The sequence below is a fragment of the Phocoena sinus genome, chromosome 8 (assembly GCF_008692025.1).
Source record: "Phocoena sinus isolate mPhoSin1 chromosome 8, mPhoSin1.pri, whole genome shotgun sequence".
NCBI classification, from domain to species: domain Eukaryota; kingdom Metazoa; phylum Chordata; class Mammalia; order Artiodactyla; family Phocoenidae; genus Phocoena; species Phocoena sinus.
Window position 1 is genome coordinate 72,861,475 of NC_045770.1, and position 25,905 is coordinate 72,887,379.

Below are 25,905 nucleotides of genomic sequence, written 5' to 3' on the forward strand. Positions count from 1 at the left end.
CAAGTGTTTCATAATTTTTGTCAATAGATTTTCATTTGCTCTCATTTTCTGCAAATAATGGAGAAGTGCATGGTGGTGGGAGAAATGCCGTGGTTGTTAAAAGCAGAGGCGAGAAAATACACATGCTTGAGCCGTTGAGATCTCGCCGAGGAGGCAGAGGAAGACATTTTTAATTGGCTGCGTTTCATTCGTGAGTCAGGCAATCTGATGGAGGAGAAGTTTTAAGACAATTGCTAAACCTTAGGGAATTGTCCCAGAATAAAAGAAGATCGTCCTCATGTTGTTTATAACACAGAAGCAAACTCCACATTTTGTTGTCATTTCTGAGTTTTCACGAAATGTGTAATATTGCAAAGCCCATGATACGGACAGAAGGATCAGCTCGTCAACAGTTTTATTAGTTTGATTTTCCTTTTAGAATTTGCTACCATGTTGTCTGTTTCCTCCGGGACCCCCTGTTTTCTTCTCCATTAGCGCTAACTAGAGAGAAGCTTAGCCAACAGATTCTAGAAGACGCCTTCCCTTTGCCCATGGCTTCCTCCTCCTCCTCACTCTTTCCACAGCTGACACCAAAATTCATTACATCCTCTGCACAATTTTTTTTTAAACTATCTCTCTGTTTTTTTGAAAATTTCCCCCTATTTGAAAGAAAAGATCCAGAGACGTAGAAGTTACCACTTAAACTTTTATTTATGGCCTCTCCCACCCTAAGTATCGTAAATAATAGAGCATTTGTTACGGATTAGACTTTTAATAATTTTCTTCCAAAGATCTCTTCTAACTTCAGGTAAAGACTGTGATCACTTCTGAAGAGAAACACTGTCCAACTACCAACAAAAGGATGTTTGGGGAGGGGTTTCCATCTGGGTAGGATACTTGGCAAGTGCTTTAGGCCGATGAGAGACCTGAGAAACGGTGCACTTTTCACTCTTTCTTTTCCACTTGATGTGTAAGGCCCCCAAACCCAATACCTGTAGGGCCAAAATTTTTGGCATAGCAAACTGTGAACGAGAGAGAAGAGGACAGGGGAGAGAAGGGGTTGGTCAGCACCATCATTTCAGTTCCCTCTGTCTGAGCACAGTCCTTTTACCTGGGAGAGGCATCCTTTTGACAAATGTGTTTGTAAGTTAACTTTCAAACACATTGAACTGTATTTATTTTAGATCTGCTAATAAAACTGTTTATACTTCTTTGCACTTCCCTAGGTGTGTTCAGAGACATTTTCTCATTTGAGTCGACATAATCTGGCTGCCGGCTGCCTGCCCAGCCTCATCCCCTCCTGCTTCCGCCTCCGCGTCCGCCTCCCTGCCTGCCCTTCAGATACACACAACTGCTTGCAGTTCCTGGAACGAGCCATGATGGCCTGGCCTTGGTGCCTTTGCACTCACTGCTCTTTGTTCCTGGAACGCCCCCTCCCAAACCCACGTTCACCCTTCAAGGCCCAGAGGAAGCTTCTCCTCTAAGAAGCTTTCCCGACACCCCCAGCCAATCACTTGCCCCTTTTTGCACCCTGCATTGTGTAGCATCCTCTACTAGAGCTTGTACCACTTGAGAATGCAATTACTTCTCTATAGGTTGATCTCCCTACTGGCTGTGGCAACATTTTAGAATTTTATAGCCTGTGAATGCTGAGCACCCTCTGTACCCTCTACTGCCAGAAGAAGGCAGCCCCTGTCAGATAGTGCATCAGTTTCCATCCTGTCTCATCCTGGGAGAAGCTGGGCCACCTACAGTCTTGATTAGTACCGTCCTCCCCCTTGCCTCTCCCCAACTCTTAACACACACATTTGGGGATCCTGAGGCACCATCATTGAGTGAAAGGGTGGGAGGACCCCGCTGAGAAACAGAAAAGGCCTAGGAGAGGCTCTGAGGGTGAGGACACATTGCCCTGGCCCTAAAGTGTCCCTTCTTCTTCGTAGCATCAGGAAGGAGCTAAGGCTCTATTGCCTCTCTGTAAGACAAAGGGATGATGGAGGCAGTTAGGGGCAGAGCTGTGAGGACCAGAAGGGAAACCAGCTTGTCAGTTCGCTTTCTGTGATCACGAAGTGATGTGCAACGTCAGGAACAGAAATGTCAGAAAGGAAGGAGGGAGAGAGCAAGGGAGGGAAGGAAGGGGGCTGGGAAAGAAGGAAGGGAGGGAGGGAGGAAGGAGATAGATGTGTCTTGATAAATTCAGGAGAGGCAGAACACAGTTCATCCACGCACCCCGCAACGCTGTCACCCTTATCTGCCAGTCAAATGGACAGAGTGTTCAGGTTTTTGAAAGGAAATGTGATGTTTTTGTCCAGACCTAAGGCCTCTTCCAAGGCCAGTCAGGACACTGCTTCCTCCTTGTCCTCTCTCCCCCCAGGTGCTCAGGAACCACTGGGCATCTATAAGTATCAGGTCCCCCCAGATGTCCCTATGGAGGAGACCAGAGCTGGGTCAGGCGGGAGGTTACTTTCCCTTAGGTGGCTTTGCTCCCCATCCTGCGAGCTCAAACCTGGCTCAGGCTGAGAAGCCATGCCTCCGGGCAGACACAAGCCTCTCGGCAGGAACACAACTTCCCCTGCCAAGAACCCTCCCTGGGAAAACATCTCAAGAGAGTCTCTGAAACCACTCACCTTTGCAGTAAAGTTCCCCATCTTTGTCAGTAACGTTCGTGGACTCTAGACTCTTCCCACAGATAGCACAGCGAAAACAGGTCTTGTGCCAAGGCTGCAGGGCACAGGAGAACAGGCAGGTGGATATTTAATAGGGCAGGCAGGGCATTTATTTCCGTGTTAAGTCCCCTGACCAGCAGCATGTAAAGGCATGCCCTTGTCTTAACAGTTCACCCACCTAATTGGCCCCCGGAATAATTATTCTGGCTATGGGCTTGGCCAGCGATTCTTAGGACCCCTAAAAATGAATAGATCAAGGTGATTTCCATATGTATTCCTTCAGAACAGACTAAATAGAATAGGGCTTCCCATTTCTAGAAGATCCAAAATACTGAAGAGAGGGGAACTTGGACTTGAGGCAGTGGGTAACATATTGAATATAAAATGAAAAAAGAAAAAAGGTGAAGAAATGGGCAATCATCCAGGGAATTCAACTTCATTTTAACTCTTTGTGTATTTGTTTTTAATTGAAGTATAGTTGATTTACAATGTTGTAGTAGTTTTGGGTGTACAGCAAAGTGATATATCTATATATAGATATATAGATATATACTTTTTCAGATTCTTTTTCATTATAGGTTATTACAAGATACTGAATATAGTTCCCTGTGATATACAGTAGGTAGGTCCTTGATGTTTAACGTGTGTATACGTTAACCCCCAACTCCTAATTTATCCACCCCCCCACTTCCCTTTTTGTAACCATAAGTTTGTTTTCTATATCTGTGACTCTATTTCTGTTTTGTAAATAATTTCATTTGTATCATTTTTTTAGATTCCACTATAAGTGATATCATATGATATTTGTCTTTGTCTGACTTACTTCACTTAGTACGATCATCTCTAGGTCCGTCCATGTTGCTGTAAATGGCATTATTTCATTCTTTTTTATGGCTGAGTAATATTCCATTTGTGTGTGTGTGTGTGTGTGTGTGTGTGTGTGTGTGTGTGTGTGTGTGTGGTATATATATCACACACATATATATAGCACACACACATTTATATACACCACATTCTTTTTTTAAATTTTTTTTGGCCGCACTGTGTGACATGTGGGATCTTAGTTCCCTGACCAGGGCTTAAACCTGCACCCCCTGCAGTGAAAGCATGGACCGGACTACCAGGGAAGTCCCTATACACCACATTCTTTATCCATTCCTCTGTTGATGGACATTTAGGTTGCTTCCATGTCTTGACTATTGTAAATAGTGCTGCTATGAACATTGGGGTGCTTGTATCTTTTTGACTTAGAATTTTCATCTCTTCCAGACACATACTCAGGAATGGGATTGCTGGATCATATGGTAACTCTATTTTTAGTTTTTTAAGGAACCTCCATAGTGGCTGCACCAGTTTACATTCCTACCAGCAGTGTAGGAGGGATCCATTTTCTCCACACCCTCTCCAGCGTTTATTATTTGTAGCCTTTTTGATACTCTCCCTGAATTTCTGATGGAAGAGAGTTGCGTGACTTGGATCATCCAGAAGACTGTCTGCTTTCTTCATATCTGCGTGTCTTCTAGGCACAGCCCAGGGTCCTCACCTGTATTTAAATGGCCTGTCCTGGGGTGGAGACTGCGCCTATATTTGGAGTCAGACACTCTCCGTGGGCTTCCTCCCCCTACTTAGTATAAACAGGATTTTTGTCTTTCTTCAGGCTCAGATCCTTTGGTGAACACCCTGGCTTCAGGCCTGAAACTGGAGCTTGCAGACAAGTGTGTGTTACTGTCTCAGACATCAGATGACTTTCCCTATTGCCAGGACATTGTGAGCGAGGATGCTTCTCACTGCTGTGGGGTGTTTGCTGTGTGCATCAGTGTGATGCCAATATCAGGCTGAGTTATGCAGTGGTGACAGCTCCCCGGGCTGACACTTTTCTGGAAGGATTGTGGACACAGGATAGGGGAGCCTGTGTGCCTTTGTTTCTCCAGAGCTCCTAGCTGGATGCCTCCCCCTAGTGGGTTAACGCTTATTGCATCGAATTCCATCCACCAGTTCCAGTTTCCTAGGGCACTGCAGGGTGACAGTCACAGCCCAGGAAAGTGGGTAAGGATGGGTGGCTCCTAAATGGTTCCTGGGAGCTAAGGAGGGTCTGGCCTCCACCCGCCCTCAGTTCCTACTTTCTTCTCTCATTCCTCCCAGCATCCCATCTGACTCATATAGAAGTCCTTACCTTGCCGCCTCCCATCACCTTCTCAGCAGCATAGACTGACTTTCTGCATCGAGGGCACTTCTCCGACTCTCCGAACTTCGAAGTGAACTTGGAAGGGTTGCTGGTGGTGGCAGAGCGTGCCGGCTTTGGGGACCTGGTGGAAATTGACAAATGAGTGAAACCTATAGACTTCCCTTGGCAAACAGTACTAGCTGTGTGACTTTGAGCAAGTTACTTAACTTCTCTGTGCCTTAGATGCCTCATCTGGAAAGTGGGGATAGTCATAGTACCTTCCTCACAGGGTTGTTGAGAAGGTTAAATGAGGCCACATGAGTAAAGCACTTAGAACAGTGCCTCCCTGGCCTGTTGTAAGGGCTGAGGAATGTTAGCCAAAATTCACTTACCTCTTTCCTTTCTGTTGTAAAGCACTTCACAAGTGTTCCACGTATGTTAGCTTGTATAATTACCCTTGTCTTGTTATATTGCTGTGATTGTTCGTTTAGGGTTTTCTATACCACCTTGAAACCCACGGGTCTGCTTTCCAAAATGAGTAAAAATATTACAGGGCAAGATGGGATCTTGACAGTTGATACTAAACAAACCACAGTCCAATGAGCTGATGCTTATCACAGTTCAAATTGTCACCCTGCATCCAAAGGTCCCCTGTCCTCTTGAGAGCAAAGTCTAAGAGAGAGGCACAATGATAACCCTGTGATTCCATACCTTTTGGCGTTTCCTTGTACGTTTATCGTTTGAGCCTCACCATAACCCTCTAAAGGAGGCAGGGCTAGCTGGAGGAGAGCATGGGCCAGAGGGGTAAGTGCCCAAGGTTAGCAGCTCATAACTGGTGGAGCTGGGATGAAACCCAGGTCTCCAGACTCTTCCTGGCTGTGCAGCACCACAGGAAAGCCCTAACGTAGAAGAGTGAGCTTTGGGTAATGTGAGACAGAGAATGCAGCTGGTATCACCTTTCTTTTTAAAATAGCATCTCCGGTTGGGCTTGAGTAGTGAGAAAAATTTATATGACTAGTCACACATCCCTGCAGTTTTCCAGGCTCTACCATGGGCTACTCTCTTCGGAAGGGACCAGATGACTCCTCAGATGCTCTCGCTATTCTCTAGGGGACACTGCCTCAGTTGGGCTGGGCCTTTCTGCCAGTCCCGCCACAGAGCTGAGCCCGGGTACCAGCTGGCCAGACAGCAGCTGCAGGCCAGTGACTGTCAGTGTATATATTCAGTTTTGGGTTGGAGGTCAGCATGATCACGTAGAGCAGACTGGTAGATGGAGGTGGCACAGTGTGAAATCCTGGCTTCCCTAGGATAATGTTGGGGAAACCTCATCGTTGTACTGGCAACAGGCAGCACGGGAGACCTACAGAAAGTTATAATTGTCTACTTCTGAGGCACAGCCCATCCCCACAGAGCCACTCCCCACTGCGATGCAGACGTTAGTTATCTTACAACCCAAGGGAAGAAATCTTTCAGTGACAAGCACACAGAGGATGGCCATTGAGTCCCTGCCATATTTATGTGATTTACACAAAAAATGCTCAACGAGGAAGAAAAGAGACTCCATGCAGTTTTGCGAAGGTCAAACAATAGAACATCTGTACATTCTGGGTTTTCTCTTGACATGCAAACCAAGAGCCATGGTGTAAAAGTAATTGCCCTTTTGAAAGGCAGATAATTTAAAGAGAGTCTTCTGGAGAGATGACACATTGTTAGAACTTGGTCAGACTGAGTATTCCTATTGTCGGCAAGTCAGCAATAGAGTCCATTCTCCCACTTCCAGAAAACGTTGCCATGGGAACAGAATGAACTGTCCTGATAGCTGGGGCTCTACGGGCTGGGAGAAGCGGGGCAGTAACTCACTGTTGGAACTGGAGGCCCAGGTGTTCACCCGTGTCCGTGCTGAGGCAGCCGGCACCTTGTCCATACCCGATCCCCTTGGGGCCGTACTTGCGCCCGTAGCAGACCTTACAGTAGATCTCTGACTCGTGAGCTGCCACTGTGGTGCTGTCCAGAGCCTTCCTGCAGGCCACTGTTGAGGAAAGGATGGTCAGGGGGTTAGCGTTGAGATTCCTCCCCGCCTTCCCTGCACCCCCAATACCCTGACTGGGGCCAAGGGACTCAGCACAAGGGCCCCCCCCCCACCAGCCAAGAACACAACTTTGATTCCTGACCAGAGCATCTGTCCTGAGTCGTAGATTCCAAGGCAGTCCTGTTTCACAGATGAAAAAATTGGAGCACAGAGAAGGGAAGTAATGTTTTCAGTGGTACCCAGCTAGAAAGAGGTGGAGGCCAGGACTGGAACCTGGTGTGTGGTCTTGGACCAGCTAAGAATATTGTCCTTGAATGGGGACAACATGCACTCCTGAGTGTCTCACCACAAATGACATCGGGAAGTGTGAGTGTATTTGTGTGTGGGTGAGTAGGGGGTGAGGGGCTGAGGCAGGGGAGGAACTTATTTTTTTCTTAATCATATCAGAATCAGCATTGCGCAGTTTCTCTACTTAAAATGGATTTTGAAAAGCCCTTTGATATTCAAGGAGGTAATTACGGCTGAGACTTCTTTTGATCCACTTCTGGAAGCAGGGGAGGCAATGAAGACCTGCTGTTAGGCTTATATTGGCTCAAGCCCCTTGGTTACTGTATATTACCTAATGTAAAGTATCCCCCATACTTTACCCTAGTATAGTTATTATACACATGTTGTGTATATACATTATACATAGTATGTAAGACAATCCCCTATTTTTCCAAAGAGAAGATTAATAGAAAATCTTCTATTAATTAGATTTTTCTATTAATAGAAAAATTTTTGCCAACTTGAATTAAATAAACGTTTAAGGATATAAATGAAAGTGTCAAATATCTGCTTGTAACATTTAATTTAATAATATAGATCAACAATATATGGATTTGGAGATGTTACTTTTTTCTAATCTGACACAAATTCAGGAAACAATTGTATCCAAATTATTCCTCTGCATCTTCAACATCAGCATCTCCCTTCTCAACAGTGTCTTTCTGAGGCATCTGACTCAGCTCTCCAGAGCAGCTCATCCCTACTTCTGTCTGTGTCTTTTAGAGGCAGCCCTGTTTACCTGAGAAGGGGGCTGTCACCTGGAAATTGTATCTCAGCAAGAAGTACCTATTAGCAATAATATTAGGGCAGCATTAAAAAGTATGTAGGATCTCCACAGCCTAATACCTTGCTATATCGCTTTGTAATGATGATCCTTAAAGGTTGTTTAGGGTGCTACTTAGTGCTTGTAATAGTGAGGTCATATATCCACAGGAATAATAATATATGGGCATTCAATTTATTTGCCTCCTTTTTAAAAAAACAGTTCCATCAAGTGACCTCTATAAGCAATCCAGCTTTGAATGAGGTTGTTTCAGGCTAATATGCCTTTCTCAAGTGGTTTTTTTTTTTTTTTTTTTAAAAAGTGTTATTGAATACAAGAGTGGGAGAAGAAGATAAGGTTGTAGATGAGGTAGGATTGGCCAGAGGTTGATGGTTATGTGGCTGGGGAAACAGGCGTATGGGAGTTCATTAAATAATTATGTCAATATTGTTTGTAAGAATTTCTATTAAAAAAACAGATTAAATGAGTAATTGAGAGCCTGTCCTGTAGCATGTGAGACTTTATAAGACTCTGAAGCCAAGGCAAACCCTTTTTATGAGGAATAATTTTGGGGGGAATTTGCCTTATATTTGAGCATGTAAGGCATATACCTGTCTCTGCCCTTCCTGTAGCTGTCAGTTACTAAGCTCCAGAACAACTTGGTTTTCTTTGGTTTTTTTTTTTTTTTTCAGAACAACTTACTGACTGTTCATTTATGTTCTATACTCTGAGTTCTTTGAGGGCAAAACAGTTTTAATATCCCCAGAATGTAGCACAGAGCCTAGCCCAGAGTTAGTCCTCCGTAAACATTTGTTGAGTGAATGAATGAATGAATGAATGAATGCATGCATGTGTGAATGAAGATCAGTGACTTGTCCACGATTATACAGTGGTAAATTACAGAGCCATGACTGGCCTCAGGTCCTTTGACTCCTACTCCAGTGCTCATTCCCATCATTCCAGGACTGCCTATACCTTGTCTTGTCCTGGCCAATTCTATAGCCACTCCCTGGCTTCTGACTAGCTTTCACACACACAGGCACAGCAGAGCTGTGCTGTGTAATACCACAGCCACTCACCCGCCACGTGATGTTATAATGTGTATATTGGTGACATGTTGAAATTACAATTTTTGGATATATTGGGTTAAATGTTTTAAAATTAATTTCACCTGTTCCTTTTCACATTTAAAAAAATAAGTTTACTAGAAAATTTAAGTTTCCATACGTGGTTTGCATTATATATCTTTTGGACGGCACTGGTAGGGGGGTTAAGATTTGTATAGAAGTTTGGAGAACACTGGCCAGGAGACAAACTAAGGTAGACTCTGCCTCTCTGAACTCTATTTCCAGCAACTACAGGTTGACCTCTGGACAGACCACTGTTGTGACGATACTACAGAAAATCACGCTCCTCTCCAGGATCCTTCTGTCCACCACTGCAGAAACCTGTACTGCTCAGACCCCCATCCCACCCACAGGTTCTAAGGAGAATATCCAGGGGTTGAAAGGGATGCACGAGCAAATGCTCACATCGTTCTTCCATGGCTCCGTTAAACAGGGCCTCCTCCTGCTGCCTGGGAAAACAAGACACCCCTCGCCATGGAAAGCATCCCCACCGTTGCCGGTACCCACTCAGACATCCAAGCTGATGAAAGGAGAATAAAGGCCTAGAAAATTGGATCTCAGATGAAGAAACCCAGCTTTCTTCTTACAACAACTTGTGTGGCAGGTATAACCATCTCTATTTTATAAATGGGGAAATTGAGGCTCACAATGGTGACTTACCCAAGGTCACACAGTTAAAGTGCATGGTAGAGCCCATACTCAAACCCTAGGCATTTTCACTCCAGCTCCAGTGTTCTTACCAATATTCCTTTCCCCCACTCTTTTTAAAGAACACTAGCTATATTTGGACAAAAGCCAGAGGGTTATGGAATGAACTCTCTTGAGCAGTGACTCTGGATCATTGTGATGATAGTGGTGAACCTGATGAATGTGTATGATGGCTTAAAAAGAATTACGCATCATTAAAACCTAAAACATTAGTAAATCCACACACCCAATCACTCACAGTCGTTTCCCCCTATTGCTTGGTGACAGTTATGTTTGTTGTGGGAGGTAAGGGATAATGGAAACTCCTGTAGCAGAGAAAGCGCTACTATTTCTGGAGGATGAAGTGTCTCCATGCCCTAACAGATGGAGCCCAACCCTTGAAGTTCTGTTTGAAACAGCTTGAGGCAACGTGATGCCTTGTGGCTGCTGGGCTGAGACATGGGGGCGGATGGGTCACGAAGGGTTGGGGAGCGTGCGTCTGCGAAATGTCCAGTAAAGCTAACCCTTAAGCCAGACCTACTGGAGGGGAGCAAAGAAGGCAAGTGGCCAAGACAGAACTGCTCTCCTAAAATAGGATCAAGCTGCTAGGAAACTCTAGAAGGCAGTCATGTTGAAGAGACTGGACTGGGAATCTGAAGGCACAGACTCTGCTCCTGGCTCTGCTGTAGATGCCAATGACCCAGCTTAGAGATGAGAAATGACTTGTCCAAAGTCACATGAGTTGGGTAGAGCCTGACTCCCAGGTGGACCACGGGGTTTTAAATGCCCCCCTGGTTTTGACATTTGTGAAACTGTGTCCAGCAGGGGACGGTAAAGATTCCCCTTGTCAAGTTGATGGTGCCCCAAACGCTTCCCTTTCCCACGCTTCCAGAATTGTCATCTGTTGCCCCCCAGCCTGACACAGGTTCTTTCTTAGGAAAGACCAGTTGCACCTGGCTTCGGTGACCGCTGGCCTGTGGGGACAGCACATCAAGCCAAGTCCATCCTGGCTGCAGATAAGTGATGGCTTTCTTACTCTGTCAAGTCACACTTTGTAAATGTCGCCACTGGGTCAAGTTTTCACCACTGGGAGCTTGTTCTGACTTTGAGCTTCAGGGAAACGGCCTCTGAGCTGGACAAGTGGTTGGAGAGGGGGTGCTCAGGAGAGCACCATCCCTTCTGTAGGTGGGGCCCCAAAGTGATATTCCTAACAAGTTCCCAGGGGATGCTGATGTTGCTGGTCCCCAGACCATACTCTGAGAACTACTGATACACAGTATCTGTGACTAAGTGTGAACTTCGAAGTGCTGAGGGGCCGTCATGGCGTTCACCCAACTCACTGCAGTGGAAACAGGTCTTATGGAAACTCCTTCCGTTGCACTGGATTTCTTCCGCATGGTAGACGGTCTTTCCGCAGGCTCCGCAGTTCGCTCCTCCACCCCAGTTTGGCATCTTGAAGACTCTCTGGTCAAGGTCAAGTCTAACAGGACATAAAGCAAATACCCTAAATTTAGGCAACCTCCAGAGTGAGCCAATCCCAATCGACATATACACAATAATATATATAAACTAGGTAACTAGGAAGGACCTACTGTATAGCACAGGGAACTCCACTCGGTACTCTGTAATGGCCTATATGGGAAAAGAATCTAAAAAAGAGTGGATATATGTATATGTATATAACTGATTCACTTTGCTGTATACCAGAAACTAACACAACATTGTAAGTCAACTACACTCCAATAAAAATTAAAAAAAAAAAAAAGAGTGAACCAATCCCTAGTAGTGCTGTGGTCTGAAGACCAGGATCCAGCCCCAGTTTGTTGGTGTTTCATTCATTCCTTCAGCAAATGGTTATTGTGTGTAAGTCATTGGATAAGCTCAGACACTCAGAGCAAGCTCTGAGCAAGTCACTTTACCACTTGGGGACTCAGTTTCCTCTTTTGTTAAATTTCAATAGCCCCAGCTCCTGTGTACCTCACAGGGTCCTTAGAAGGAATGGATAAGCTAGTTTTGTGTATCTGAAATTGTATGCAAATATTCAGTATTGTTATTTTCTTCCACCTAGGGTTTTAAAAATTATTCCATCAGAAGTGGGAATAACCTATGAAAATGGTATTCTTATCTAGCTCAGTGCTTCTTGAGTCACCTTGGGTCTTGTGAAGATGCAGATTCTGGTTTGGTAGATCTGGGGAGAGGCAGGAAATTCTGCACTTCTAAGACTCCAGGCAGGGCTGTTGCTGCTAGGAGGGCACCACCCTTCGGTTAGCAAAGCCTTGGCTCATCTTGTTGATAAAAATACATAATATATAAAAACTCTATTCAGATTTATTTCATCTATCCATTCATTCCTTTTTAAGAAATATCATTGCCCAGGCAATGAGCTATGTTGGCACTGCACTAGATCAGTGGTTTGGAAACCTCCTCCTGCTTTCGGGGCTACCAGCAACTTGCCATGTGCATCGAGATGAACTTCATAGCTCCTATTTACCTCTGTTTTCCCACCTATGATATGAAGAGGGTCATTCTTTTCCTTGTTGCTTCACAGTGGAGTTCAGAGGATGTGCAGGAAGGTACTCGTCAGAGCTCACAGGGACAGGTGATGCTCCTACAGGTCCTTGCACACCCTTCAAGCACCCTCTGCTACCAGAAGCTGCTGATAGCCAGCCCCAGGCCATCCTTGTCGCCCCACTAGAGAATTCTGTGTGAGAGATACTAGGCAAGGAGGGACATCAAGAAACATTTTTCTCTTTCCTCTGTGTCTGTCTGTAAGTATGAATCCAGTTTTCAGTTTCCCCAGAGCGGAACTAAAATAAGTCATCAGTACTCAGTGAAATCTGAAATCCTGCCAGTCCCAGGGGGGCTGAATTTTCTCTGAGATCCTCTGGTTTCTAAGAAGCCTGGTGTTCATCTTGTCATTGACACCAAGCACTATCAGACAATTCCAAGTGGCTGCCTCTGACCTTCTCTTTCCCTTCTGGGAAGCTAGTCACCTTCTTATAATAGTTGGCAATTAACACTAAGCCTCCTGGGTCACCTGGTCTGGATTGTGTCTCCCAGCCTCGTAAGAAAGACAGGTTTTGCTAAGAAACAGAAGGTAAATAGCAAACAGACCATGGAAACCGATACTAGGACCAAAGGGAAACTCTCCACCTAAATGTCCTGCAAGGAGATTTTCCTGCTTCCAAAAGCAGGTTAGGTTAGCCAGGAACATCCTACCCTTCTCAGAGAAGCAGGTTCTTCTTTTTATTCAGTAAAATCTTAGAAAATAAGTTTTTTAAAAGGAAACATTTAGTGCTACTATTTCTATAGTTCAGATTGCTTAGTTTAATGGGAAGAGTAATGGATTTTGAATTGAAAGGCTTGGGATCAAGTCTGCATTCATTCATTCATTTATTGATTTAATCGCCATGCATTTACTACCTGCCTATCATGTGTCAGACACTGCACTAATTACTCGGTGAGGAATGAAGGAGAGGAAGGCTTATAAAAATGGGTAATTTGTGTCCTGTCCCCTAGCCTTGAGAAGCCTACATTCTAGTGAGAAAGATAGGCAGGAACCAGAATACTCTGTACCAGAAAAGAGGCTTATGAGAAGTGCTATGCAAACTCAAAAGAGGGCATGGCTACCGACATTTAGACTAGGGAGGAAAGCAGTGAGCTGTTGGAGGATCACAGAAAACATCACATCTAAATGGGGTTTTGAAGGGTGAATAAGAGTTCAGCAGATAGAGAAAAGGGAAAAGGATATTTCAGGCAGAGAAAAGAGCACACAGAAAGGCATGGAGAACTTAATATGCCCTAAAAGAGCCCAAATTGTTTATTTTTTACTTTCAGGGGCAGAATAGATTTTCAAGATTGCCATCTCATGTACAAACAAGATGAGGCATAAAAAGTAGACATTTGAGGGTAATTTTTTACCCAACTTCTTTTTCCAAGATCCACCCTTCTCTGACTAAAGATGGTATGTTTTTTTGGAAAAGGGTAGAATCATAATTTTCTTCGTGTTCATTTTGGTCCTGAGTTTCACCATAATATAAAATAGAGGAGAAGGGCAGTATATATCCAGAAATGTGACAGTGACACTTGTGAAATTAATGATGTGAAAATTTTCAATGAAAACAACCCCAGGTCAAATTTCTCATTTCACATCTTCAATGGAGATTTCATTGGCATGTCCTGCAAGTTAATGGGAAAGAGATATGCTTCTTAGGGGTGTGTGTGTGTGTGTGTGTGTGTGTGTGTGTGTGTGTGTGTGTATGTGTGTGTGTGTGTATTCAGCAATTGTCCACACATGATACTTTCCGAAGTGCGTATAAGATTACAGATAATAGCTTTTTCACAAGGTAATGGAGCCTGGTACAGGTTGTTATTAAGTGATCATAAATATCTGACGTACATTTATCAGGACTTGAAACTCAAAATAGAAATCCATAAGCATTCAATTAAACAGGTGCTCAGTTCCACTTCTAAAGATGGAAACGTAGCTATGGGGGCCTAACACAGACGGTGTCTCTGATTTCTTCTTCAGATGCTCAAAGGCCAAAAGGCAGCGTGTGTTGTAAAGCATCCTGAATTGGAAGACACAGGTTCTAATCTTGACCTTGTGGCCTTAACGTGGGTCAAAAATGACGATAATATTATGTCCTGCGCTCTCCTCACAGGATTACTGTGAAGGTCATGGAAAGATGATGGAATTCAAAGCAGCACTGAGAAGCTGTTCAAAGGTAAGTCATTGTTCTTCACTTTATTTCAGTTTACTCAAATAGCACCGATCTGCTAATTAAGTCGCGATGATTTGAAAGCACACGTAGGTCCTGGATTACATATCTAACCTTCTCAGCCTCCTGCATTGCTTTGGAATTCCTGTGTCTCAACACTCCCCTAGCCAGGCCTGGAATGCGAGTTTACGCAGGCAAGATACCAAGGGGTGGGCCATTTGTTTATCAGCGTTGCCTGACACAGGCAAGGGTCATTGAAGGTGGGACACCAAATATAGGCTTGCCCGTCACTCAGCCCCATTTGTCACCTGGATCACAGTCTCCATCACATCACCTGGCACTACTCCCTGGGCCAGTCCCAGAGATGGCTGTGTTGTCACAAAGTCGTGTGTCAGGACTGAAAGGGGGGACAGTCGAATTTAGGAGGATGAAACAGAATGCAGGACCCTGTGATGTCAACTAGGGAGAGGGTGGACTCCAGACTTTTAGATACCAGATCCCAGTGAGAGACTTACCTGGGTGGATTTCGTAACGAGTTGTGCTGTAGAAGAGATTATACTGGGAATGTGCTATAGTAGGGGCTGGAAAAGGCTGTAAACCGGATGCAGGAGGCCAGAGTTCTAGTTCTGTCTTGCCTCTTCAAAGCTGTGTGATCTGAGAAAACCGTGCAGGCCCTCTGAACTTCAATATCCTCTCTATAAAACAGGCATGATAGTCCCATCTATTTCACTATTGCTGGGAGGACGGTAGCTGTTCGTGTGAGTAAAATCACTTTGTAAACCGCAGAATGTTATAAAATGTAAGAGCTAATGAGTTCTGCCACAACTCTAAGTTGTCACGTATCAGTCTGAATTTTTAAAAGTATAACTGTACTGTGTAACTTGGGCACATTCTTCCTAATCCAACACTCTGTTTTTCTTTTTTTAAACTACCAACTGTGGAGCTGAAAGGTGATACCTTAGGGCAAAAGTGGGTGGTGTAGATAAAATGGGTGCTCAGTGATTCTGTTCTTTCTTTGTTAGGGGTCCATTAAAGAACCAGGGAGGGAACCTTAGGCTATGGCTTTGAGCAGAGACCTCCAGCGACAATGCTGTTTTCATCTCAGTGTTGGTTTATTTGGTTGTCCTGTTAGGTGCCTGATTCCACATAGTGAGTTAAATTGTCTACACTGACTGAGGCAAAGATTTTGGATCATAGAAACACATATCTGGAATCTAAGTGATAATCACAATTATTACTAATATAATAATATTGTTATTAAAGCCATAGCGTCTGAAGCCCAGCCTTCGGGCCAGGCCCTATGGTAAATCTCATTTAAGCTTCACAACAACCCTTCAAGGTAAGGTGCTTTTACAACATTCACTTTAGAGCTGGAGACATGGAATCTCAGGGAAATTACATTGCCCAAGGTCACATGGTTAGTATGTGTCACATGGCTAGGTTGGAATTTAGGTCGCTCTGACTCCAAAGCTGTGTTCTTATGTTAACATTAGCTTCTATTTATTGTTTACTATGTATCAGTTGCTATAGATATACTATCCGTAAATACAACAGCCCTGCGTAGCAAATTTTGTGATCCCCATTTTGCAGATGAGAAAAATGAGGATCAGAGGGCTTAAGTGACTTGTCTGAGGTCCTACCACCAGTAAGCGGCAGAACCACAATTCAAACCCCAGTTTAAGCTGGTTCTGTGTCCCATGTTCCTGCTTACAGCACGCTCGAGAGGGGACAAGGGTCAGCACCTCCATTAACCAACCTTCCCAGCTGATGGGAATTGGGATCTGATTGACCCATTGTCTCTCCATGGGACAGAGAGAATACTCATGGGTGGGAGTAAAAGAGGGAGGTGGAATTCAGTTCAGTAAAATAAAAGACTTTCTAAGAGTCAGTGCTCTTCACACATGGAAAGGGCTCCTTTGGGGCTGGAGAGTTCTCACTATTGATTTAGCTTGGCAGTGGATGGGTGTCCAAGTGTAATGTAATGTAGTGAAGCCCCCTTCAAGGGTCCTTCAAGCCCTGAGACAGGTTTAGGGATCTGATCGCTGACTAGAGCCTCACCTTGCAGAAAAGCTGCCCAGTAGTGTCTCCTCTCAAACACTGCCTCTTCTCTAGTCTCTTAATCCAGGTAAAACAGATGATGTGGGGAAAGAAGGGCTTTGGAAAGAACCAAGCCAGGTTTCAAAAAACACTATCTGGGGCTTCCCTGGTGGCGCAGTGGTTGAGAGTCCGCCTGCCAATGCAGGGGACACGGGTTCGTGCCCCGGTCCGGGAGGATCCCACATGCCGCGGAGCGGCTGGGCCCGTGAGCCATGGCCGCTGAACCTGCACATCCGGAGCCTGTGCTCCGCAACGGGGGAGGCCACAGCAGTGAGAGGCCCGTGTACCGCAAAACAAAAACAAAACCAAAAAAACACTATCTGTTCAACCATGGGCAAATTACTCAAAATCTTTGAACCCATGTCGTCATGCACATAAAGAGAGAATGAGAAGACTTGCCTTAGAAGGTTGTTTTCAGTTAAATAAGTTAATAATAATAGCTAACATATTACACATCAGTGCTTATACATAGCAGGTGTTTAATAATTTTAGTTGCTTTCATTATTACTGTTATTATTTTATCTCCAAAATGGTTTTAAAATCCATTTTCTTAAAACAAGTAAATCTTTCCAACTCCTTCTCCATGGCCCTTCTCTTCAGACTGTGAACCAACTCTGTTTCTCAGCCTTGAGAGTGTGCTGTACCCAAGAACAGATGCAGCCAGGCCAGGGAGAGAGTCAGCCTCCTTGGGGGGATCGGGGTGCCTGGCACCAGGGACGGCACATCAGGCAGGGTCCTGAGCCTGTGCCCCGGGACACCCGCTTCCTCACTTTGGCAGCTCTGGTGCCTACCACCAGCTGACCTCTCTGGTGCTCTGGACTTTGAAGGGAAGCAGTGAACCCAAACAGAGTCACTGTGGCCCAGGGAGACCATGGCCTTCAGCTCCCCGGTGTAGGACATTCAAGGTGAGCGGCTTCCTCCTAAGCTTCTGAACAGATATATGAAGTCCCCTTTCCAGAGGCCCTTTCACAAAGCCTGGGGAGATAGGTTGCTTAATCCCAGCACAGAAGTAAACCCAGCTCTCATCCCTTTAAAATTCAGAGTAGACACACCTGCCCCTTAAACTAAAGCTGTAATGCACAGGTCATATTATATCTTTCCTGAAATTATCTCTAAGGTGTGGCTGACTTTTACTCTCAGAAACTCACTTTGTTCTATCCTGGCCTTTATAATTTGTTTTGAAGACCATGTTGCACCCTGGTTTACATCCTGGCTCTGCCACTTCCTAGCCGTGTGATCCTGAGTAATTACTTTGCTTCTTTGAACTTTCGTTGCTTACTCTGAAGAATGACTTCTTGCAGGACTTTTGGTGACAGTTAAATAGGCTAATTTTGTTCTGAGCTTGCACAGGGCAGTAAACGACCAACAAATCACGATCTACGCTTTCCCGTGATGAGGTCCGTGATGAGGCTCCGAAGCTTCCATCTTCCTTGGTCCCAGTAATAAGACAATTATTGTCTCTTCTCCTGAATTCCTTCATTGTGATGAATAACTGAAGTTTTTAGCATTTGAAGGCATCACGTTTCTCTTTGGCCATGAAGGCCAACTCTGGATATAGTATTCCCAGACATCTGAGTGGCACGGTTATGATTGGAAATTTGCCTGCCTCAGGAGTTATATTCCCTGTGTATTATATTCCTTGTCTGTGTCCTTCCTCTTGTAAAACAAATTAATCATCTTCTAACTCCTGGTCAGCTTGTTATTTGCTCTGACCTCTGGACTTTTATCATCACATTTGTACTTAGCAGGAAATCCTCCTGCAGCCCATCAGGTTTGGCCCTGTGCCTTTTCTCCAAGGCCTTGAATATTTGTACAGTTTTATTAGACTTACAAAGTACTTTCTTATACTTTATCCCATTTGATTCTAACAAATCCCTTTGGGATAGGTGGCCTTACTTTAATTTTACTGCTCAGAAATGGAAACTCAGAGCAGTGATGCTCAGAGCTAGAATTTGAACTGCCTCTGTGACTAATGCTCTTTGCTTTCTTCTATTTCCTTCTTCAAGTTCCCAGGATTTCTGAATTTGTATTCTACTGAGAGTCTGTCTCCACTTCTTCCAAGAAGTCCATGGCAATTTACCTGTTGAAGGACCCTGTTCTCTCTTTCCTTCTCTCTCCCCCTGCCCCCTGGCCTGCCCCCTCCACCTCCAATGGACGGCTTGTGCAGGGACTGCAGAGCACCTGTCTGCCCGCTGAGAGGGCGCTGAGCCTGAGGGTCGGCTGTACGCTCTGCCAACAGCCAGGGCTCATTTTATTTTTTTATGTTTTTTGAACGTGCCATTTGGCGTGAGGGATCTTAGTTCCCCGACCAGGGATTGAACCCACGCTCCCTGCAGTGGAAGCGCAGATCTGAACCACTGGACTCACAGGGAAGTCCCCTGGGCTCAGTTTAGTGACTGAGTTGTTCAGAATGGAACCAAAGCCAAGCCAGAAGAATCCCGGACATTTTCTGGATCAGAAAGCAGTTTTACATAAATTGTAATGAATTGGATGTACCCAGCATTGAGATTCAGTCCCAAAAGTCAACTGAGGACACAGGCTCTTCCCTATTTTCTTGTCCTGTCCATGTTGATGCCCAACCTTCCCCGCATTAGTGATGCCTCTACTTCACACCAGTTCCGACACATGAGATGGTCAGTACAAGCTCATTGGATTGCATTGAGTTGTACTGCAGAGAGACAAGGTTCCTCAGACCTGTTCCCCAACTCCCCAGCTCAGTGAAGGGAACAGAAGTTAGAGGCAGTGGCTTTGATCTGAAGGCAGCAGCTCCACTCAGACTATTGTTTAAAACCACTTCTTATTCTCAGTCGCACTCATGCCTGTCATTCACTGGGATGTAAAAAAAAAAAAAAAAAAAAAAAGTCCTTTACTGAAACCTAGAGGAAACACTGGGAATCACCCCTCAGCCCCAGCTGGGAATTATCTTCCCAGTAAACAGAGCTTTTAATGGGTTTTCAATACAGCAATGTCTGTTTTGGGTCTGCTTTGATTAGTTTCAAATTATTAAAAGCAAGCCAGTTGCTGAACATCCTTGGGATATAAAATCAATTTTAAGTCAACAACTCCATTGAGTATTACCTATGTGAGAGACAGGGTAAGGTGAAATATAGACATCTGAGTCATTCACCCACACCTTTTGAAAAGAACAAGTCCTTGTATTTTGCGCATTGGAAAGCTGGCTTCTGCTGTATCGTATCTATCGCAACCACTTTGTAACTGTGCAGTGCTTTACAGTTCAGAAAACTGTCACCACGTCCACATCCATCACTGCAGAGGAGACCAAGACCCTGAGGGCAGGAACTTTCTCAAAGTCACACATCCTTTCATTTACGTGGTCCTAGGACTAGAATGCAGGTCTTTTGACTAAGACGATAAGAAACATTATTCCACGAATAATGGAAATGGTTTTAGACCGAAAATAATCCCTTACTCATTCTCTGTGGATTTTCCTTGAGCCCCCAAACGCTAATCACCCTTTTAGGAATGTTCTAGACAACTAGGTCCACCCAGAATCAAGCATAACTTGAGCCTCCTCACACAGAACCAGAGTGGATGCTGGTACTTGGGACGTGAAACACACCCTTGCTCTACGGGACCCTTCCGAGTCCCAGCTGGCCACCAGGCCAGCCCACCCCCAGCCCTGATGCCCTTCGCTCCACTCACCTGCCTGTGCGGTCTCTGTCGGCTCAACTGCCTAAGGGGGCTCACGTCCTCTTTAAATATATGGGGGCTGTCACCAGCCTTGGCCTGCGGAGGGGAGGGGAGGGAGGCCGAGGGGAGAGGGTGAATGAGACATGAGTAACACAACTGCTATCAGAGGCTGGAAATAGCCGGTGACCAAAGCCCTGAGTGTCGTCCCGCCCACACCAGCTGCAAGGCCCTTGGAGAACAGTATCTCTTGGGTTCTGTTTTAATTGCCAATCGCCTATGGCGCCAAGGGATCAATTCGTGGAGTGTGCATTTCTGATCAAGTGGTGGGAAAAGGAACAAGAGCAAAGAAAGGTTTTACACCTAAAATCATTTTCCTGGCTCCTACCCCCCTAACCTTCCTGGAAGTCAATGCAAGGTACCTGCATATGAATCATGAACCATATCTGGGAGCCCTTTGTAACTCCGAGACGCAGGTCACTGTGCTCGGGAAGAAAACTCAGAGCTAAAAATAGGAGTCGTGATTGTCGGAAATGATAGTTAGATAATCTCTTCAAAGGAGCTTGGGAAAAAAAGTCAGCTAATCATTAGGGTCCTGTCACTTCATGGCCCGCTATCCTATGAAGAAAACCTTTCTTTCCAAAGGTTTGAGTTACTTTGTTATCTTTTTCTACTTCAGAATTTAACATGGCTGTGCATCCTATTTACAAGTCTCGATAAGTCTCTCTGAACCCACATTGTTTTTGGAGGTCTCATTTCTCTTTGCCTGAAAGGCGCATATATTTTGATCAGCATCAAGGACTCATATAAATTATAAAATTTGATAGCTGGCAAGAAGTTCAGAGATTTAATAGACCAATTCTCCATGTTATGGCTGAGGAAACTGAGGTACATAACTTGCTAAAGGCCAAACAATGAGTCTTGGTAGGTCCCAGATGAAAATCCAGGTTATCTGTCTCTTAGGGGAAGGCACTTTCCAGTAGTGTTGACCTAGCTGTTGAGGTTAGGTGTAGGTAATACCCAACCGAGAGGGATATGAAATCCAGCCCTTCAGATCAGCCATATTAGCCTGTTCATTACATAACCACAAAGCAGTTGGTTGAGTTGGTTGGAAATAACTGTAAAGAAGGTTGTGCTAATTTCACGAATATGAACACAGCAAAAACCTAATATGAGATTTTCCTAGTCTATGTTTTCATGCAGAAGTGTATTTGTTGTAGAAATGGGGAAATGGCGAGTGCTCTAGAATGTTAAAGTTAGAAAGTACTTTAGAAGTCTTCCAGGATAGTAGCTTTCAAACTTTCGTGTGCTTTTTTTTAGAATGATAATGCTATTTTCTATAAATAGTCTTAAATGGAACATTGATATATAAAGCAAATAAAAGAGGAAATTCACTGCTTGAAATAAATAGGTGGTCTATTATAATGAATAGGTGGTCTACTCACATAGCCTTTCTCGGAACCCCCAAAGTGGCTTCGAAAATACTTTATTGAGACAAAATTTGAAAGTCACAAATGTAGCCCACAACTTTCATTTTATAGTACAGATGTTAAGGCCCAAAGAAGGGGTTTAGTTCCCTTAAGGGGAAATGCAATGTGTATAGTAGAACTATTTCTGGAGCCAGAAAATCTGGGTTTGACTCTAATGTTTCTGACCTTTAAAAAAATGTTGTCTGATTATACAAGTAATACAGGAATGCATTTTTATCGTGAAAGACTAAATGATAAAGATGTATTTACAGTAAATTGTAAAAGTTCCCTCCCACAATCCTACTTTCTTTCCCAGAGTTAACACGTGACAATATTTTGGGTTTTACATAACTTGAGTCACCTTTTTTTTTTTTTTTTTAATTTATTATTTATTTTTGGCTGCATTGCGTCCCCGTTGCTGTGCGCGGGCTTTCTCCAGCTGCGGCTCGTGGGCTGTAGGCACGCGGGCTTCAGTAGTTGTGGCGCACGGGCTTCGTTGCTCCGCGGCATGTGGGATCTTCCCGGACCAGGGCTTGAACCCGTGTCCCCTGCATTGGCAGGCGGATTCCCAACCACTGCGCCACCAGGGAAGCCCTTGAGTCACCTTTTAAAAGGATACTTTAGTCACATTTATTGTGATTTTTGATATATATGGGCTTATTCCTTTCATCTTATTTTATTTTTTTTTAATAATGTTTCTTTTTTCTTTTCTGGACTTTTATTAGATTTAATAGTTTTCCTTGTCATGTTTTCTTTTATGACTTAGAAATGATCTTCTTCCTCTAATTTAAAAGCTATGCACAGATAGATAGATATAGATTTAACTGGTAGCCATATTTTATTTCTTCTATGAGATGAGAAACTAAGTGGCACATATATACAATGGAATATTACTCAGCCATAAAAAGAAACAAAGGACTTCCCTGGTGGAGCAGTGGTTAAAAATCCACCTGCCAACGCAGGAGACATGGGTTTGAGCCCTGGTCTGGGAAGATCCCACATGCTGCAGAGCAGCTACGCCAAATAAATAAGTAAATAAAGAATTGCTTTAAAAAAAAATGAAATGAAATTGAGTTATATTTAGTGAGGTGGATGGACCTAGAGTTTGTCATACAGAGTGAAGTAAGTCAGAAAGAGAAAAACAAATACCGTATGCTAACATATATATATGGAATCTAAAAAAAAAAAAAAAAAAAAAGTTGCAGGGCAGGAATAAAGATGTAGACATAGAGAATGGACTTGAGGACATGGGGTGGGAGGGGGAAGTCGGGGCTAAAGGAGAGTAACATCAACATATATACACTACTGAATGTAAAATAGCTAGTGGGAAGCAGCAGCATAGCCCAGGGAGATCAGCTCGGTGCTTTGCAATGACCTAGAGGGGTGGGATAGGGAGGATGGGAGGGAGGCTCAAGAGGGAGGGGATATGGGGACATGTGTATGCATATGGCTGATTCACTTTGGTGTACAACAGAAACTAACAGTATTGTGAAGCAATTATACTCCAATAAAGATCTATTAAAAAATAACAAAAAAAAAACCTAATTATAAATTTACTGCTTTCTTCATTCAAATACTGTTACTTATATATTTTTTGTATCTTACTTTTTTAACTCTGTGTGTTGTGTTGTTTGTGTGTGTGTGAGTGATAGAATGTATTCTTGATGAATTTATTGAGAAAGTCTGTTGTAAGTGAACTAGAAGTGAAAAGGTCTTTGTATTAGTTTGCTAGAACTGCCGTAACAAATACCATACACTGGGTGGCTTAAACAACAGACATTTATTTTCTCACAATTCTGGAGCTAGCAATCTAAGATCAAGGTGTCAGCAGGGTTGGTATCTTCTGAGGCCTCTCTCCTTGGCTTGTAGATGGCCATCTTCTTCACATGTTTTCAGATGGTCTTCTGCCGTGTGTGTCTGTGTTCTAATCTCCTCTTTTTATAAGGATACCAGTCACCAGTCATATTGGATTAGGGCCCAGTCATATGACCTCATTTTACTTTTAAAGGCCCTATTTTCAAATACAGTCTCATTCTGAGGTACCAGCAGTTAGGACTTCGACATATGATTTGGGGAAGACAATTCAGCCTATAACAGTCTCAATTTTGCCTTACACGTGAATGCTAGCTCAGCAATCTCTACAGTTGTACTGTCCAATACAGTAGCCAATAGTCACATATGGCTATTTAAATTGAAAGTATTTGAAATTAAATGAAATGAAAAATTCGGTTCCTCAGTCATAGCAGCCATATTCCAAGTGCTAACCACCCACTGTGGCTCATACATCCACCTTGAACAGCGTAGCTATAGCATGTTTCCATCATTGCAGAAGTTCTGTTGACTAGCACTGCTATAGAGTGGCTTCATCTGAAAAATGATGCACATGCCTTTTGGATTCTATCAGGAATAGATGATGTTAAGCATGTGTTGGACACATGGCAGGGTGTTCAATCAATACTAGTTGAGGGCTTCCCTGGTGGCGCAGTGGTTGAGAGTCCGCCTGCCGATGCAGGGGACACGGGTTCGTGCCCCGGTCCGGGAAGATCCCACATGCCGCAGAGCGGCTGGGCCCGTGAGCCATGGCCGCTGAGCCTGCGCGTCCGGAGCGAGAGGCCCGCGTACCGGAAAAAACAAAACAAAACAAAAAAAATACTAGTTGAGTATTCACTCAACAGTGAGTGAATGGTAATATTAGGACTAGAACCCACTGTTTCTGCGCCATTGTTCCCCAGGAATAGCCATAAATGAGTCAGCTGTTGTGAAACATAGGACACAAAGAAGATCAGGCAAGAGAGTAAGAAGGGACGATGATATTAAACACACGCCTTAAAACACTGTCTTTATACCCAAATCAGAATAAACTTTATTCTATTTAATTCTCTCAATGACTTTGTAAAGAAGATACTATTATACCCATTGTATGAGTGAGGAATGAAATAAATACAGTTCTTGAAAGCTAAGTAATGTTTAAGGCCACATACTTAAGTCAACAGTGAGTCGGTGGCAATGTCAGGACTAGAATACGCTGCTTTACCCGCTCCGTTCTCCTAGGATAACTAAAAACTGGAGAGTCATTGGGAAACACAGATGACTAAGGAGACAGGGAGATTCAAACCCAGACTGAACTTCAAATCCCTTCTACAACATTGATTCCCAAATTCATTTGACCGCTGTCCCCTCGGTAAACGTTTGTGTTTACACATACACACACAACACACATATGTATGTACATATATATGTAAATTATAAACATTACTGTAATATACACTCTAAAACACACTCCATGCTATGCACTAAAAAAGATAAAAATAAATGTAATAAAAGTTCTAATTCTTTTTCTCATGCTCTAGTATTATTTCACATGCTCTCTAGGATGCTGGCGCCCCCTTCCACTTTGGAAACCACTGCTCTAAACCATGCCACACTAAGAGGGAATATGCTGTCGAAGAATTTACAGGCCTGGGAATCTCAGCTTTCATCTGCTCATCCAAACCCCTCGGAAAAGAAACATAATTGGACTATAATGTATTCAACGTCAGCCACATTCTTGGAGTAACTAGGGCTTTTCACTATTTCTATGCACCAGTAGTCTGACATTTTGTCATTGGCTGTTATTTCAAAGAGAGAATTAATTTAAGACTACCATTCAAAGGTTGCTCCTGGCCATGCGGCCCATCCATGAAAGGCAGAGAAATGAGCAAAGCAACACTTAAGTGAACTAAGATGGTTCCTTTTCCCCAAGAGATAAAATAAATATATATATATATATGTATCTGTCCCCCCTGAAATGGAGTGAGACTTGGAGAAACAAATAATTGATGTACTTGCGTCGTTCACATTTTTGTATTGGCCTCTTTGTTCTTATGGCCATACATCACTTGCTGATTACAGCGATGACAGCATTTCTTACATAATGCTTTCAGCTTAAAAGCATTATCAAGTGTTTGATTCTCTCTCAGATGTGATCTCTCTCCTCTCTCTGTCCCTTTCTCTCTGTTTCTCTCAAGCAATGGGGGGATATAGGTGTTATTATTCCCTTTTTACAGATGAAGAACCTGGCTTGAGAGGTGAGGTCACACAGCCAGTAAATGGTGAAGTCAGAACTTGAACCAGGTTCTCTGCTCCAGAGCCAATGCCCTGAGGGAGGTTTCAGGTGATCTGGTCGGCATTACATAGTTGGGAGAGAGGACACTAGGTCTGAGAATCACTACAGGTCAGAGTGCCTCTGCAG

At 43.9% G+C, this 25,905-nt stretch overlaps 1 protein-coding gene and 1 long non-coding RNA gene across 3 annotated transcripts in view; one reads left to right on the plus strand and one right to left on the minus strand.

Annotated features, from left to right (window-relative positions):
• Positions 1-668: 668 nt before the first annotated feature.
• Positions 669-20,295, minus strand: CSRP3 (cysteine and glycine rich protein 3). 2 transcript variants are annotated; one of them, XM_032640902.1, is made up of 6 exons: positions 20,221-20,295; positions 11,080-11,219; positions 6,667-6,835; positions 4,816-4,948; positions 2,604-2,697; positions 669-1,001 (listed from the first exon to the last, which is right to left on the minus strand). In XM_032640902.1, the coding sequence occupies exons 2-6, from the start codon at positions 11,189-11,191 to the stop codon at positions 925-927; spliced, it is 585 nt and encodes a 194-aa protein (XP_032496793.1). In that variant the 5' UTR covers positions 11,192-11,219; positions 20,221-20,295; the 3' UTR covers positions 669-924. The 2 variants fall into 2 exon arrangements, with proteins under 2 accessions (XP_032496793.1, XP_032496794.1); XM_032640903.1 differs by lacking the exon at positions 20,221-20,295 and having other exon boundaries at positions 760-1,001; positions 4,834-4,948; positions 11,080-11,191.
• Positions 9,284-25,905, plus strand: part of LOC116758165 — a 34,601-nt gene continuing 17,979 nt past the window's right edge. Inside the window, exons 1-2 of the long non-coding RNA XR_004351155.1 lie at positions 9,284-9,656; positions 14,271-14,466. This is a non-coding gene — a long non-coding RNA (uncharacterized LOC116758165). The remainder of the gene's footprint in view (positions 9,657-14,270; positions 14,467-25,905) is intronic.